The 18331-nt window shown below is 42.0% G+C and overlaps 1 protein-coding gene across 1 annotated transcript; it reads right to left on the reverse strand.

Moving 5' to 3' along the window:
• Positions 1 to 1517: 1517 nt before the first annotated feature.
• On the reverse strand, positions 1518 to 12389 carry TMEM174 (transmembrane protein 174). The gene is made up of 2 exons (XM_063456777.1): positions 11721 to 12389; positions 1518 to 1859 (listed from the first exon to the last, which is right to left on the reverse strand). Exons 1-2 carry the CDS (start codon positions 12341 to 12343, stop codon positions 1760 to 1762), a joined length of 723 nt encoding a protein of 240 aa, XP_063312847.1. The 5' UTR covers positions 12344 to 12389; the 3' UTR covers positions 1518 to 1759.
• Between the last annotated feature and the right edge of the window lie 5942 nt (positions 12390 to 18331).

Raw genomic sequence — 18331 nt, forward strand, 5'->3', positions numbered from 1 at the left:
AGTAGTTCTACAACATCTGAGACTCTACCTTGAGATCATACCGAGTTGCATCATTAAAATTACACTCAAGGCCAGAGCCGAGACACATTGTAATGCATTATACTGATAATACATTTAAAAATATAAAAATAAACAAAATAATTTAAAATCATCTGTTTTTTCTCCAGATCTCCATAGTTTGTAAAATCTAGAACAAAACCTACACCTATAAGTGGAGCGCTGAATAGCGGGGTACACTTACCCCATATAACTTGATAGCAAGTTAATGTGCAGTACATGTGAAAAAAACAGACAAAGCAATAAAGTGCAGATGGTACATATAAATAAAATCAGATAAAATGGTCGTGAAGTGGAACACACATTTAAAAGAGCCTGTTTGTAAAAACTGGCTCCGTAATCAGGCTTGTATACTTTGAAGGCAGCATCACACCTGCAATCCACGTTATGATGTATCTCAAAGATAAAACATAGAGATAAGGGAACACATGTGTAGTCTGTCTCAATAGATGCAGTGGTGACAATAAGTAGAATGCTCACCTTTTTCAGAGCCTTGTATCCTGGCTCTGAGGAGTAGTGGCTATGTGCTAATATTTGTGGGGATGGCACTTCCCCTAAATAGATTCAGTAGGCTCCAGAGGATTTATTTTAAAATAATTAAATTTATTAATACAATATTAACATATAACATATGATATAAAATATTAAAACATAAGAGTCCTGGATAAGCCAAAACGCGTTTCACTCTTGTAGAGCTTCCTCAGTCAGCTGTGGCTTCTGCAATAAGCTCTCATGTATCCATTAAACTCCTTACACATGTCGTTCATCACTTGACAGCAATTCCATTCATCAAATATGACGAATGGTATGGCTGCAAAATCTGCTGCAAAATCTGAAGTAGCTGCACCATAACTACTGTCAGCATACGTACCACTCCATTCATGACTTTATTAATGGAGCTACCAAGCACGATTATGCAGCCAATACTCAGCTTCCTTTACAGGGTAGAGCTGGGGCAGTGCATAGCATATTCACACCAAGTTTGCTTTACTTCTTATATGTAAAAAATATCTAAGATGTTTTCATATATGTAGAAACAAAACGGTCTTATACATTTACATTGTATCCACTGAATAAGGTATTGTAGAGGATTCACTAGGAAAAGGCACATTTTAGGACAGTATCGTCCACCTTAGTTCATTTTTGCAGCTTAGTTATTTTGGCCGAAAATTGGACATTTCTTGAAATTGCTCCAAATTGCCAGTTTAGTAAATAACCCATTAATGTTTTGCGACACAGAGAAGCTCATGTGTTACTAGGTTCCAAAAAAAAAAAAATCAAACACGTGTCTAATAACTAACCCTAAACTGGACTTTATCACAAAGATCCAAAACGAGAGCTATTTCAATTCTTTATATCAGAGCTCCTGTCGTCACCTACAATACTGCCAAAGGCAATACATCACAGATTTTATTGATAATGTAATTGTTTCTGAAAACATTCTACGTTACCTTTCATAATGTGTTAAAATGTAAAAATTTCTATTTATATGAAGATATTTGCATAAAAAGACTAAGCATTTGACGGGAACAAAGTGACACAGACAGGATGTGTATATATTCAAACAATTATTCCCATCATTTGTTGTCTGGTTTTACCTTATACATTATCTAAGCGCCCATGGAAGGAGGCTGCATGTAAAAATTCAAAGTTGATTTATCATCTGCATGATTCAGCCCTGACATTTATGAGTCCACTGTAATCATTTAATTTCTGGAAATATATCTTGATATAAAGGAGGGGGGTCTCTGTACGTGATTGTTTCCTCTGTGTTCTCAGATGAAGGTGTACCAGCTGGGTTCCTGCAACAATAAAATAAAATAAAAACCAAATGTTAAAAATCACAGTCATCAGATCAACTACCCAAATGGGCTGTCACTAACCCCACCTAGAACCTCTAAAAACCACTAATACCTAAACATATTTTGATATACTATCACCCAAGTATCTGCTCCTTTAAACAGAAATGGGGCCAGAGACCTTCAATGTAACATATCCGAGGGGGAGTCGTCCTCCTCTTTTTCTATGTTAAGGAGGCTCCCACAGTGTACATCCCACTTAGAATTCGTATAGGAAATACCTATGAGATGGTATATGGTCCCAGCCAGACCAGAACACACATGGGGGGGGGGGGGGGGGGTAGAGACAGGGGCATGTTGGAGGAAGAGTGGTTGTAGGGACACGTACACCCATATATGGTGGGAGTGTGCATTGGTGAGATCTATGTGGATACAAAATAGTTATGAGATGGTATATAGTCCCAGCCAGACTACAGAACTGAGTGTGCACTGGTTCGATCTTTGTGAGAGGGAATCCTTCCAGCATTGCAGGTTACAATATCAGCCCAAATCCACAAATGGCACTGCATCACATGTACCCAGCTTTCATGCCCAAATCTCACGTACCATGCCATCTATTTATAACGACGAAAAAAAGCCATGGTCACACAGGGTATATGCTATACCTTCGAGAGACTGGTGATGAACATAGTGCTTAGCAAACCCTGGACCCTGTACTCATGGTAAAGTGCAGGAGGAGATGACTGGTTCTCTGGCTAGTTTGTTTTGTTGATTTCTAATTATGTTCTATTTGAGTTTGGCAATAGACCGCATATTGATACTTTACAACTGTGAGTATCCTCGGTATTCATTACAGTTGTCTGAAACATTGCTTAATCACCTGTATGATCGCAAATTTATCTTCATGTGAAATCACTAAAACTTCTCAAGTGGAAAAAAAAAACTGTAGCCATGAAATGAGACTTGTCCTTATAGTGTGACTTTCAAACACCAGATCTAATTTTGATCTTCACCCTAAACACATGCCAAAATGAACCTTCTGACCAGAAACACAATTAAATGAACACTCTAATAGTATTAGGAATACAAAACTGTACTCCTAACACTAGTGTCCATCCGTCCCCGATGAAGTGGTCACTGATGCCTATAGTGCCCTTTTAAAAGAACACTATAGACACTAGAACCACTATAGCTTAATTTCGTTGTTCTTGTGTGTTTAGCCTGTCTCTGCGGGCTTTTTTAATGTAAATACTGCCCTTTCTCAGCCTGTGCATGTAGTTCAGCTGTGCTTTATTCTACAGAGACACCTGGTTTCCTCTGCTGAAGAAGACCAGGCACCCAACAAGATCCAGGTAAGTTGCCATACTAGGCTAAAATTAGTTGTATATTAAATTTGGGATAATGCCAGGGCATTCCTGGCACCATAATTACGGCAGAGGGCTGTAGTGGTAATGGTGCTTGGAGTGTGTGTCTATAAAACAAAATTGCAAAATGTATCCTAAAATAGCCAAGTTATCGGATATTTTTTCTGATTTTAATTTGGTACAGTGCAGTGTTTACGGATTGAACCCCATGTGAGATTCTGCATTGAATTCTGTATGTACAGAATGAGACATCCAACCAGATTAAAAATTTTTTTCCATTTTATTTAGTGATTTGGTTGCTTGTAGCCTTCACTTTATCTTATCTGGTTTTGATTTTATGGAGCCTGAACTTGCATAACTCAGTCACCTACATGCTTCACCGACAAGCGTTATGCAAGGAGGCCCCATGTCCCTGTCTGCCTACACTCAGCTGCTTATAACTGCATCATCTGTAAAAGCTTCTGCAGCTTTAAAGGTACACACCTCTAGAGGCATCTGAGCCCTGCAATGAATGGCAATGTTTTCACTTGCAGGGTTAAAATGGGGGACATGGTACCCAGACCACTTCATTGACAGTGGTTTCGATGTCTAAAGTATTGCTTTAGGCCCACACAGGGCCGGCCCAAGACATTGTGCTGCCTGGATCCAAGTATGAAATGCTACTCCCCCCCCACCCCAAAAAAAACAACATCTATGCTTATGCAATAGTAGTGTCTGTATGTGGGTGTCCTGGGAATGAAGTGTGTGTCTTTGTGTGTGCTGGGGATGTAGTGTGCCTGTGTGTGTGCTGGGGATGTAGTGTGTGTCTGTGTGTGTGCTGGGGATGAAGTGTGTGTGTGTGCTGGGGATGAAGTGTGTGTGTGCTGGAGATGTAGTGTGTCTGTGTGTGCTGGGGATGAAGTGTGTGTCTGTGCGTGAGCTGGGGATGTAGTGTGTCTGTGTGTGTGCTGGGGATGTAGTGTGTGTCTGTGTGCGTGCTGGGGATGTAGTATATGTCTGTGTATGCTGGGGATGTATACCTATACACTGTGTCTGTGTATATGCATGTGTATCAGTGTTTGTATTTGTGTGTCTGTATCTGTATGTGTGTCAGTGATTTATCTGTTTGTCTATGTGTCTGCATGAGTGGCAGTGTTTGAGTGTCTGTAAATCTGCATGTGTATTAGTGTGTCAAAAACTAACACACATGAGGGACTGGCACACGTACAGATGTACAGACACACTGAGATGCCTGCAAATACACAGACATACACACAGACACATACAGACACTGACACATACAGATACACACACTGCCACACATGACATACACAGATACACAGACATACAGATACACACACAGATATACATTACATACATACAGTATACACAAGCTACACACTACACACATACAGACACAAACACACATTACACATGCACAGATACACATTGCACAAACACACACACAAAATACACACAGTACACATACACAGAGACACACATACAAACACACACTACAAACATTACACATATACAAACACATAGATACCGACACTACATACAGATACACACTACACAGATACACATACAGATACACACACTACACACTACACATACACATACAAACACACACACACACACACACTACCCACACTACATACATATACACACACTACACATATACACATACAAACACAAACACACAGACATACACACACATAAAACACACAGATACCCACACTACATACAGATACACACACATTACACGCATACAAACAGATACACACACCCACGTCAAAATGCCGCCCCTGTCAGATTGCTGCCTGGAGCCGTGGCTCAAATACATCATGGCGGAAATATTGCATGGCATGTCTTTATATGAATTAAACTGCTGCCAAATGCTGGACTCTATTTCCTTCTACTTAGAGGTTTATGATAAAAACTCCCACTGAAAACAGTAAGGCGCCATCTTTTTGGTGTTGGGAATGCTCAGTGTAGCAGCTGTAAGTCTTAGAGAAATCAATGAGATTTTAGGAATGAAGGGTGTCCCAGCAACTTCCTCATTGATGCACACACCACTGGAAAAGGATCAAAGTCTGAGGAAGTCATGCAGGAGACACATTGGTGTATCAGTCTATGAATTTATTGACAAATGTAATATTTTTTAATTCACCAGCCACTCCACTACAGAAATTGTGTATGGTTTCGGTGTATGCTCCTATACCCCGGAATCATACGCGATTTACCAAGTGCAAAGAAATTAATTTATTACAAACAAATTTCTTTGCAACTGGTGTCATTAGTGTGCTGGTTGGTCTATGTCTGTGACATGAAACTCCAGCCCTACAATAAGAATATCAATTTTGCAGGGATGCCCTGTCATTGCTCAGGCTGGTAAGGGAATTTAAGATCTCCCCACTGACTGTGTGAACACACAAGAGTGAAACAACACACTGAAAGCAGGAAACGCACACATACGCTACAAGAAATATACACACTCCTAGATACAGAGATACACAGAATCACAGACACATAGATAAACATTCAAACATGCACATATACAATGATCAGCCACAAACCACCTCCCTAATATCGTGTAGGTCCCCTACAAAGGCATTAGCAACAGATCTTTTAAGTCCTGCAGGTTGCGAGGTGGGGCCTCCATGGATCGTATTTGTTGTTCCAGCAAATCTCACAGATGCTCAATTGGATTAAGATTTGGATGCCAAGACAAGAACTTCTCTTTGTCATGTTCCTCAAACATTCCCTTTTCATCAATTGTTGCAGTGTGGCAGAGTGCATTATCTTGCTGAAAGAGGCCACTGCCACCAGGGAACAGTATTGAAGAGATATACGTAGTCTGCAAAAATTTCTAGGTAGGTGGTACATGTCAAAGTAACATCCTCATAAATGCAAAGATCCAAGGTATCCTACCAGACATTGCCCAAAACATAACACTATCTCTACCGGCCTGCCTTCTTCCCGTAGTGCATCCTGCTGCCATCTCTTCCCCAGGTAGATGACAAAATACGCGCCTGACCATCCACCTGGTCTATAAGAAAACGTGATTCATAAGACAAGGCAACCTTCATCCATTGCTCCATGACATTCATGTCCCCATTGACGTGTTATGGACCCCTTTCGGCAGTCAAAAGTGGTCATCATGTGCACTCTGACTTCAATTGTGCATTCTAACACCTTTCTATCATGGCCAGCATTAAGTTTTTAGCAATTTGTGCAATAGTATCTCTTCTGTGTGATCAGGCCAGGCAGGCTAACCTTCACTCCCCACATGCATTAAAGAGCTTTGGGCACCCATGACACTGGGAGCCCATTTTCCCTTTCTTGCACACATTTGGTAGGTACTAACCATTGCATACCAGAAACAGGACTTAGTATGGTTTCCTTGTCACAGAAGTTCAGCAGGTGGATGATTACTGGTCTTGGTTTTTTCGTTGCAGGCGTCAAGTTTTTTTCAGGTCCTAAGGGGTGTGCTAGTTGGAGTGTGTCAGAATTATAGGGGAGATTCAGGACTCCCAGTATCCAAATTTGCAGTAATGGGAGTAAGGTTAGGACATTGATCGACTCTGGAAGTCCTATAAAGCGGAGCTTGTTTCTTCTGCTCCTGTTTTTATTTGGAGCCTTGAAATAAGATCAGATGAGATCAGATTGTTGTTAAAGTTGTGTTTGTAGTGTAATTGAGGAGTCTTCCGGGTCACTATGCCCTTTTTCGGAGCTATGAAGTCTGGATGAGTTAGCAGCTATTTTGCCGACCAGATCGTCAAATAGTATGTTGTATGAAGTCTAAGTTTGCCTCCAGTTTAGGCCACAGTGAGGCCGTACTATCATCTGCTAGTGAAGCGGCATTGTTATTAGATAGGTCTGGCATGAATAAAGTGTCAGATGTTGTTGGGCTTGGCGGTGTGGAAGATGTTTCCTTTATACAAATGTCTAGTGTTTTTGAAAGATATTTTAAATGTTTGGATAGTATTATACCATGTAACTGTGATATTTGTCTCAAAAGAGAAAGTAAAGTATCAAAAGTAAAATAAAGTATGTACAGCCCTTAAGCCTACTAGACTTTTCACAGCAGAGATATTATGTTGAGTAGGTGACCTGGATATGAGCATAGCAGGTTCTAGTGTAATATATTGGACTGACCACTTCCTTTATTGTGATGCAGGATAAGTCAACAGTCTTTAAGTCAACAGACAGGATAAGTCAACAGACAAGCAGGTATTTTGGTTGGGGAAAAAAATAATAAAATAAGATATTTACAAGTATTTTCTCTTGAATGTAGTAGTAGGTTGGTTTGGACATATTGTGTAGATCCATTTGAGCATGGGGGGACCCTTCCTGATTGGGAGGCTTGTGGTGATGTACAGCTTTCTTCACATGATGTTAGGCCTTGTGTCTGTAATGGCGTGAGTGCTTGACCTACCTTCAGCCCAGTACTTGTTTCTTTGGTGGCTCTTGGATCTGTTCATTGTGCTTGACCTGGTACTCAGGAGTGCATGATCATCTGGTTTTGGACTTCTCCCCTCACCTCTCTGTGTAGCCAACATGGCGTCCGCTCGCTCATGGCTATATCAGACTCAAGGTGCTCTTTCATTCACCAAGTGTTGTGATTGGGGACCTGGCTGCAGGCTGCTATGAAAGCAGGCCCAAATATGGCCACTGCTAAGACAGAGCTTTCTTGCCTGCACCCACTGCTGTTGGCTCCTTTACCAGAAGTCCTGTTTAACTTTTTTAATGTGGGGCCTAGCTAGCAAATCCTGACCAGCTGTCACATAATTTACCTGTACCAGAGGGTTTTTGTTTTTTTAAAACTATTTGCCCACTGGCTGCTACCTAGTTGAAGCCTCAGGACCCAGATTTAATTCATTAGCTCGGTCCTGAATGACAAAAACATTGATCAACAACGTCTAGATTTTGCACTCTGAATGACCCTGTTTGCAGCCGAATGTTTTTGCCCCATTCAGTAAAGGGCCATTCGGACTAGTGTATAACCTTGATAGGCTGAAGTATTACCAAACAATAATTTTAAATATGTATTTCCATATCCACTGTAACATAATTACCTAGTTTTATATTTGTGAAACTGGTTCCTTTAATGACCTGCCTAGGATATTTCAGATCCCATTCGTTAAAATACAGTAAACTAATTAGTGCCGTAGCTCTGTATCAAGTTCAGCTTGAGACAAATAAGGAACATAATTCACTGATAATGTATTTTCTACAGAAGCAATTTAGCGGTTTCAGCTGCTGAGAATGGAAAATAAGATACAAATAGTATGTGTGATATAAGAACTAACTGTACTTTAAACTTTGCTCAATAATAATTTTCCACTAATTAACTTTTTACATTATTTTAAGGCACCATATGGTGTCAAAGTCATTTAACCTATCTGGATACAATGTGAGCCATTGATTTACAGCTAATTATAAACACTGAACTCTTAACAACCTAATAGTTAACTCTGTGCAACAGTCAATAAAGGTCAAGTACAACGCAAACACATTATCTGGACAAGGTATTCACGTACATTATCTGGACAACGCATGCACGTACATTATCTGGATAACGCATTCACATACATTATCTGGACAGCGCACGTACATTATCTGGACAACGCTTGCAGATACATTATCTAGATTCTGTGCACATTGTAGCAATGCATAATTAGAAACCTCTAGGTTTTTCAAATCCTTCTGAAATCCAGTTATTTTATTATGTCATTCATTTGTTCTGGCATGTTGATGATTTGCAATATGGTTAGGGTTACAATGTGTCCCCCGTTCAAGTTGTTATTGAACTGTAACTGCCATCACAACCACAACAGGACGATGGGAATAAATATAGAACAACGGACGCTATGCCTTGTCCATATAAACATATGTAACTCAAAATTATAGTTAAATTATAGCTCCTCCAATTATAACTCTATTCAAGGGAGGGCTGGCCTAGGTCGCAGGAGGCAATTGCCCTCTGGGCTGCAAGTATATAAGGTTGCGGGCTGCACCCTATCCTCACTATTCTTCTGGCATATTAATAACTGGTGATTTGTGATGTCTGTTAGCAGAATACGGCAGAGGTGAGGCACCAGGCAGGAATACTGTGCATTATTTGCTATTCCAGCACTGTATGAGTTTGTGACTCGACTGGTGTCGCATGATCTCAATGCTCTTCAGATCTGCTCTTCTATCAAGGGCCGCCGGGCAGGCTGCCGGCCTGTGATAAATGTGTATTGAGTCCCTGGAGGTGTTTGAGAATGACCCTTGGGTTAGATCAGTCAGTGCTCAAGACATTCCAGACACAGGTCGCTGTTTTTTGGTGACAATAGATATGGGGAAAACAAAGTCTGCATCTTACATAGAGCAGGTCCCACTGATGGAGGTTGCAGGGATACATAATTACACACCTCGCGATTCCAGCAGCCTCCATCTTTCAACAAATATTTTTGCACCGTGTGAATTGGACCATCCGCACTGACAGCCATAAGCTTCATGTGCAAAAAGACAGTTAGTTTTTACTTGTCTCCCAGGCAGCCCTCTGGCCCCCACTTACATATTTTACCATTTATATTGTTAGATAACATATTTCAGTTTGGATACATTTGTGAACATTCGTAGAAGCTGTCTGCCCTGTATGTCGCCATCTGGAAACATGTTTTCCATTAATAAGTTTTGTTCTTTGTTTGTGTAAGTTCGAGTCTGACAGCTTTTCCAATCTGTATATATGTAGGAATATTTTATATTACACTTTCAATGTTAATGACAAAATCAAGAATCATTTTAGACTAGAATACTTGCATTAGACCTAATTTTGCCAAAGTTTTCAAATTCCCATGTCAATTCTTCTCATTCCGTAGTTGACGAATAACCTGTTCTGTTTATGAAATAGCTTGGTATTTCCAATCTTCAGTAATGACCACAAAGGGAAAAAGTAATTTTTTGTGACTAATGTCAACAAACCCAACGTGCTTGACAATTATTTTGTACACAGTATGCTAGTAATCTCAAAATTAATAAACCGATTTTATTATCAATTTGGTTGAATGCATCTGGTGGAATGAGTATTAGGTTTGCAAAGATGAGCAGGTCAACTGAGCATTATTCACTCAAAAGGGATTAGTCCATTAAAGTAACACGATAGCGTTAGAAATACAAACCTGTATTTCTAAAGCTATAGTTTCCCTGTCCCTGTTTTGTAGAACTGCCCTAGGTAAATAAAGGGTTACAAACCCTTTTTAACGTACCTGTTTTTAAAGCACCAAGGCTCCCTTGGTCCTGGCTAGTTATCCTCCACCCGCAACGTCAAGTCGATGGTGGACCTAATGTTCAAAGCTTTTCGCACGTGCAGTAAAGCTTCCTCAGTAGAGGTGGACTTAACACTGCAAAATTTTGTCGTTTCTCGGAAACTGCATGGTTTTACGTTTCTGGGTTAAGGGGACTGGGGCAGTGCACCCAGACTACTTCAATGAGATTAATTGGTCTGGGTGCCTATAGTGTCCATTTAACATTCCATGGTGTAGATTGGAGTGCTATCATAATTTAATACCTACTGAGACAGATTTGATTTGACACTTGTGAGCTTTAATTACAATCCAAAACTTAATATATTCGCATAGAAGCATCTCACACATTATTTTTTAACTTACCTTATTAAAGGAACACTACAGTGTTAGGAATGCAAACAAGTATTCCTAACACTTTAGTTCTGGAGTTCATGTGTAGGTGACCCCCTTAGAATGGTGTTAAGTTATTTAAACTTACCTTTTTACCATTGCCATGCTGGTCTTGTAGCAGCTGGTCACAACCCCATGGCTGAGATCATCAATCTTGATGACAGCCAATTCATTGTTTTCCAACATGAAGGGAGGCTATTGTGCATACGCTGCAAAACGCAGTGCTGCGCCAATCGGCATCTCCTCTTAGAGATGCAATGAATCAATGCATCTCTATGGGAAGCGTTCAGTGTCTCCATGCAGAGCGTGGAGACACTGAACGTAGATGCTGCACACAATCCAGCACTGAAACAGGAAGCACCTCTAGTGGCCGTCTGAGTGGCAGCTGCTAGAGGTGTTACTAGGCAACAATGTAAACACTGTCTTTTCTGAAAAGACCTTTACCTTGCTGAGCCTGCAGGGACAGGCCATTGACACCAAAACCACTACATTAAGTTGACTATTCATTACAGAGTTATATATTAATGTGAGAATCATCTGGAATTTAAAGTGAATTCTTACTTTTGACTAAAATAGGTTAACTGGAATCACAGCTGGGAATGTTTCCAATTTTACAATGTTTCTAAATTTGAAATTCACTTTAAATTCTCAACAATTATTTACTTTGAATTCCCAGCAATTCTTACTGTAGTAAATAACAGAATTATATATTTTTTCATTATTTCAAACATCAAATCTAAACAGACTGTAGAGGTTTTCAACTATGTATCAGTGTAAATTAACATTTTGAAAGAAAAAAAATGTATATTTTTTCTGTAAGGAAACATACAGACCTCTCGTATGCATCCCCTGTGGATTGTAAAGTCAAAAACGTATCATCTCCTACAAATGCTGGGTTGTCCATTGGATAAACACTGTAATACTGAGGTGGACACAATGGCGATGTTGTCCCATTACTCAAGATAGCATTGGGAAGAGGAGTTGTAGAGGTAGCACCCATCGTTGAGACATCTTGGGTTGTGTAGGGTGGTGGAATGTACTGAAGCACTGTGGCACCGTGAAAGGTAATGGGCTGGTTGATCCCACTGAAAACAAAGGACTGAGGGCTTGAAGGCATCTCCCCATCTGGTGTAGTTTCTTCGTTGCTTCTACGTGATTTACATATATGTAACTTAAACCTGCACACTGGAATTAGTGCAAATAATACGCCAACTGTTAACATGATTGGTCCAATCAACTGAGTCCACTCAAAGTTGTTCTGACCTTCACGTTTCATCGACCCTATCACCGTGAACGCAATTCCAACCAGTCCCAAAAAAATTCCTGAAAATAGTAAGGTGGCTCCTGCTTTACTTCCATCTGACACCTGAGACTCAGGTCTGCTGTTTTGAGGTGGGGTGAAAGAGAAGACATTCGAGGAAAACTCATCCACTGGCACGCTGTTAGTCTGCTCCATTATAAGGAAGCAAATGGCTCTCGTTAATGCCTAAGAAGAGCTTCCTAGCAATTCACAGGGGTAAAGGTTCAGTTTGCTTGACTGAACAACCTGCTCAAATAATTACTGCAGTATTACTTATATAAAGTTAGACTTTGGTAGGGAAGTATAAAGGTCAGAACAATAGAGCTGAGATACTGTGAATGTCTTGTATCTGCAATGGACACATTTTATATATATGAATATACAATAAATTAATATATTCTTCTTTTAGAAAGATTAACTGCCTCGGAGTACTCAATACATTACTCATGTCCTTCTTTTATTGCAAATGATTAATTATATACATAGACCTATATAATTGTGTTTTTCGATACTGCCAGGGCTGAATTAGCTTTCCACCATTATGCTTAATTCTGAGTTTTAATAAATAAGTGATAAAATTATTACTTGAAAATAAATAGAAGACAAATACACTTTCTGGCACTTTTATACTTTTGTATTTTTAGATGTAAATTTAATGATTGTATCTGTCAGGGGCCACATTGGTTATATTTTAGCAGACCTTGCCGCTTCACAATATATACGATTTTATTGTGGCTATGTGCAACACAGATTATTTCCTAGAATGCAAAAAAAAATCCTTATTATAATTAATTATTTTCATTTTTTTATCATGAAAACCCTATCATTGGTTATTGAGCATTATATCATCTTTTAAAGATAAGGTTGCTCCATAAAAAAAAACCAAAAAAAAAACCATCATGGGACACCACAAAGAGTGTCAAGCAAGCGAAAGTAGAAATTGGAAAGCTCCAAGGCTAGAACTGATGAAGGATCCCATCTTAACCCTAAGTGATGTATGTGCAGGGTGGTTGGAAAAGTGTGATGTGTATGTGGCTGGCGGAGCTTGATATGTGTGTATGAAATTGGCTGAGTATGATATGTGTGGGGTTAAATAAAAAAATAAATAAACAAAACACCTTTTTTACCTGCACTTGCTTACCTTATTTTCAGGCATTAGTCCCTGGAGGTCCAGCTTGGGCTCCCACAGTATCCCTGCATGTGGACTGCACCTCTGGCTGGTGCAGACCACAGTAAGTGCTCTTGGGCCAGTATTCGGTAAATGCGTCAGAGTGTTGCCGTAGAAAATATATTTTTAAAATAATGCCAACAAGTAGTCTTTTTTACATTGACATGTAGAGTATTATCTCAAGTGCGGCCTAAAGGTAAATCCCTTACAACACCCACAATGCTTTGCCAACTGGGGATCGACCATTTACACATCCTTATAGGGTTGTATTTAGCACTGAGCAGTGTGTGCACATAAACATGTATTTGTATGGAGTATGTGTGAGTGAATGTAGGCGTGTTTGTATGCAGTGTTAACGTTTGAATGCAGGGGTGCACTTGTGTTTAGTGATGGTGAGATGCTGAGAAGAATGCAGGGCTCAGGTCTTGCAGGAACGTGTGGGAACTTTTTCCACAACAGGAACGCCGTTCCCGTTAGTAGTCCTGAAGGCAGGGCCAGCGTGGCCATAAGGTGGCACAAGCGACTGCCTTAGGGTGCACTGGCAATGAGGCCACGGGGGACACAATGAGATTGGGGTGTGGAAAAACACTATGGGACAGGGGAAGGGCGAAAGAACACTTTGGGACAGGGGAGGGTGGGGAAAGAACACTATGGGACAGGGGAGGGTGGGGAAAGAACACTATGGGACAGGGGAGGGGGGAAAGAACACTATGGGACAGGGGTGGGGGGATAGAACACTATGGGACAGGGGAGGGGGGAAAGAACACTATGGGGGAGCGGAGAACACTAAAAAAGAGGAAGGGGAGCACTAAGTGGGGGCACTAAGGTACAGGGAAGGGATGGCACTAAGGTACAGGGGAGGGATGGGAAAAGGGACACTGGCATAGAGGGGACCACAAAAAGAGAAGGGAGAGTAACATTAAGGGGAATGGGGGGTACTAAGACAGGTAAGGGGGGGAAGAGGAACACTAATGGACTTGGAGGGGAGGAGAGAGGAACACTAAGGGACATGGAGGGGAGAGTGGCACACAGGTGGGCCTGAGTGGGGAGAAAGATACACAGAGGGGCATGAGAAGGGAGAAAGACACACAGATGGGCTTGGGGGTGAGAAAGTTCACAGAGGGTTCACAGAGGTTGAAAGCGACATACAGAAGTGCCTGGAGGTGGAAATACAAAGGGGCTGGCGGTGAGACACAGAAGGTCTAGAGAAGAGGAAATAGAGACACAGAGGGGCTGGGAGAGATAGACAGCTTGTGGGAAAAGAGAAACACAGGAGCTGGTAAAAGTAAAAGACACAAAGGGGCTGGGAGAGAAGGAGACACACAAAGGGACTGGGGGGAGTAAGACACACAAAGGGGAGTTGTAAGAGATACACAAGGGAGGTGTAAGACACACAATGGGGAAAAATAGGGGGTAAGATACACTAAAGAAGGTTAGACATTTAATAAAAGGGATAAGCAACAAAAGGTGAGTTACGAGGTACACAGGTGAAGATGTTTTTGGGTGGGGGTGGGGGATCTTGGGTAAGTTCCCACATTTTTTTTCACAGGTCTTGACCCCTGGATGTATGCGCCTACACACACAGATAAATAGACACAGTTACAAACACTAACATGCATAAAGATACACACACTGGCCCACACGCGGGTCACACATTTATAGGTCAAACTGTAGACAGTTTCAGCCACCCTCTTGCTTCCTCACTTTTGGGTGCAGGAGGGTGACTGAGGCTGTCAGGAGTTAGGAGCTGTCTCTCTTTGTACTAAATGGAAATTTCACTATTTCCTACATAAGTTTCCCACACATCACACATTGCCGCACATAACCCTCACAGCGGCCCAAACGTATCACTCACAGCTTCTCACACTGCCACAGATACCGCTCACAGCTATTCACACGCAGACACTGACCGCTATATACACACATTACACAGCCTTATACATCACGCACAGAACGCCACAACATACACTTCATACATAGCTACACAACACCCACACCGCACATCCACTCAACATTTTAAAAAATATTCACATTACATAACAATAAAAAAAAAAAAACATAGGGGAAGAATTTCCTGGTGCAAACCCTAATAAAATGGGTGGCGGCTTTACTGGAGTCTGGGCAAATGAGCTGCCCAGGCAGACCCAGCAAAAGAGCGTTAATACTTGCCAGATGGTCAGACTGCTGTAGAAGCAATCCTTCAGGGATTGGGCATTGTGATGTCACTACACGGGGGGGGATTGGGCATATGTGATGTCATGGATCATTTGGGTAGGACATTGTGATGTCACTACACGGGGAGGCTGCAAATAATTTGTTTGGTTAGGGCGGCAAAAAACCTTGCACCGGCCCTGATCATCATCCTCAAGGAAGAGGTCAGACAGCAAGAGACTCGGCGCTGGAGTATTTCATTTTATGTCAATTTATTTTGAGTATTCTTTTAATTTTTTCAATAGCTGTGGGGGTCATAAACTAAACAGCCACATCAGGACTGTAGCGTTAGTAATACAGATATTTATTGCTAATGCAGTGTTCCTTTAATCTAATAATGTCACAATAGTGTTTACAAAAACTCTAGCAAATATGTATAAAATGTAACGAACAAGAAATGTGGTACTTAGGACAGTAGATATCAAGAACACCACTACTTCAAGTGTGCCTGCAACTTGGTTCTAGGTGGTGAAAGGGTTTAAAAAAAAGACAAGGGGGTGGAGCCAAGCTACTGATCTGGATGGCCGACTGTTGCATGAGCTTGGTGCTGACAAACTAATCAACACAAGATTAAAGGTTTTATTCCATACTCCCGAAGCCTGCATATCAAACCTGCAGCTGACACCCACAATATGGGGCGGAAAAACAAAAAATCTAGACCCGATAAGCCGGAATGGTCATGAATATCGGTGACTTATGGCGACAGGCCCAGAGCAGGGTGGACCCTAAAATGGCCGACTTCTCAGACAACGACACTGAGATCTCAGACGACCTTTCACTAGGAATGGCAGAGGGACACACACCGGAGCGGATAGCTCTCAAGCCTACCACTTCTCACTCAGACTCTGCTTGCAGATCTCCAGCGTACCATCCAGGCTGACATGGCCTAGCTCCGAAAAGACCTAGAAGGCCTAACGAGACGCATGGGAGCTTTGGAGAGCAACACCCACCAAAACACCCAGCAAACAGCCCAACTTCAAGTGGCAGTGCAAGACCTGCAAATCCAACAAGAGAAAACAGACCAAAGGTTTGCGGTGCTGGAGAATCAGAGGCGCAGACTAAACCTCAAGATAGGGGTATATCGGAGGACACTCCAGGGACAGAGCTACCACATCTTATACAGCAATTCCTCACATCACTACTACCACCCAAGCAAGCTAAATTGGTGGGACTGGAGGGGATATTCCGCCTGCAAAAACCAGCGAAAGCACCGACCTCAGCACCGAGAGACCTCTTAGTACAATTCCAAAGCGGCATGGATAAAGCAGCTGTCATGAACGCAGTCCGGAACCACTCACAGTACACCTTCGAAGGTATGCCGCTCACGTTCTACGCTGACTTGTCTGGGAACACAATGGCATGGAGAAGACGACTCCAGACCTTCATGTCTCTCCTCTAGTCTAAAGGCATCACAAACAGATGGAAAATGCAGTGCATGTTGTAAATTCAACATGGCACCGCAACATATTCTGTCCGGGATCTCCAGAAAGCAAAGGATCTTCTCCTAACACTGGCACTGCCAATGTACGCCCTGCCCTGGCCATAGTACGACCACGCACTACCACCTCCCCAACCCACACATGAAATCCAGCAGCAGGGCTTCCATTCATATCCCGGGGGGTAAAACCAGAAGCCTATGTGGCTGCCACCACTTGAAAGGCTCCTGTATGCCTGCAGAGACATGCTTGTACTTACCCATCACAAACATTTTATATATTTTTCTGTTGATGTTAAAATTTTATAATTTTACTGCCACTCTTACCAGGGACTGCTTAATATGTTTTATACGTAAGGACTTGGGTACAGCAGGCAGGACACAATGACCACATTCCTAAGCATACTGACGCATAACACTGCAACACCTACAACCACAGGGTACAGGAATACACGCAAAACACATGAGCGGCGCCCCACCGCTCGTACTGAATAGAGATGACAAAACCCTTTCAAAGCCCATAGCACATAGCATTGGAAAGGCATTGCCCCAACTAGGCACCACACACACACACACACACCAACCCCTACTTAGTCTTAGAGCGGTACCTAAACTAACCCAGGATTCGACGTTAACCCTATAAGCAACATGACCACACGGCTACCACGACCAACTCGAAGGCATTTGCATGCATGCGGATTTGCTCCCGCTCGTTGCAGGACAGAGGAGGAGGCAGAGCTGCGTCCCAGCACTGAGGGGCATTGCTGGGATCAGGTAAGTAAATATAGGGATTTTAACTTTATTGACCACAGCGGGAGGATGCGAGGGAGAGGGGAGGTAGAGAGAGCTATAGTACCAAGAATACAGTTTTGTATTTCTGGCACTTATAGTATCTGTGGCAAACGTGCCTATGCTACGAGCTCCTGGAGGAGTCTGCAAGCTAGCCTCCTGCCCAATGACTATGGACCGTATCCAAAGACACTGTTCGGGAGTTAAACCTCCACAGCCACCATTAGGAGCTTTCCCTGGGTGCCTGGTTCGGCACTTTCCCTTCATTTGACTGGAACCGAACACTAGCTCCTTGGCGGCCATTCGCATGAAGAAACCTACGAATTGTCCTCAGCGGTACTTACCCGGGATCATTATGGAACTAAATTCAGCATGAAGACTTTGTGGGTTCCCAGTCACCTTAGCTGGAGTAAGCTGCAAATGTTGTGGAACAGTTTTCGGCATGAGGTGACCGTGCGGCTCCCGAAAAAACTTCCGGGGTTTTGAACGACTTTGCAACCCACCAGGAGAGCACTTTTTGGAGGGAAAGTTCCTGAGAGTA

Source organism: Pelobates fuscus, chromosome 5, assembly GCF_036172605.1.
Source record: "Pelobates fuscus isolate aPelFus1 chromosome 5, aPelFus1.pri, whole genome shotgun sequence".
In the NCBI taxonomy this organism is placed as follows: domain Eukaryota; kingdom Metazoa; phylum Chordata; class Amphibia; order Anura; family Pelobatidae; genus Pelobates; species Pelobates fuscus.

Coding starts and splice junctions, on each gene's coding strand:
- TMEM174 (XM_063456777.1), bottom strand. CDS start 12,343: ATGGAGCAGACTAACAGCGTGCCAGTGGATGAGTTTTCCTCGAATGTC. Junction 1,860..11,720: donor ACAGGGGATGCATACGAGAG/GTCTGTATGTTT, acceptor TTATTGTTGCAG/GAACCCAGCTGGTACACCTT.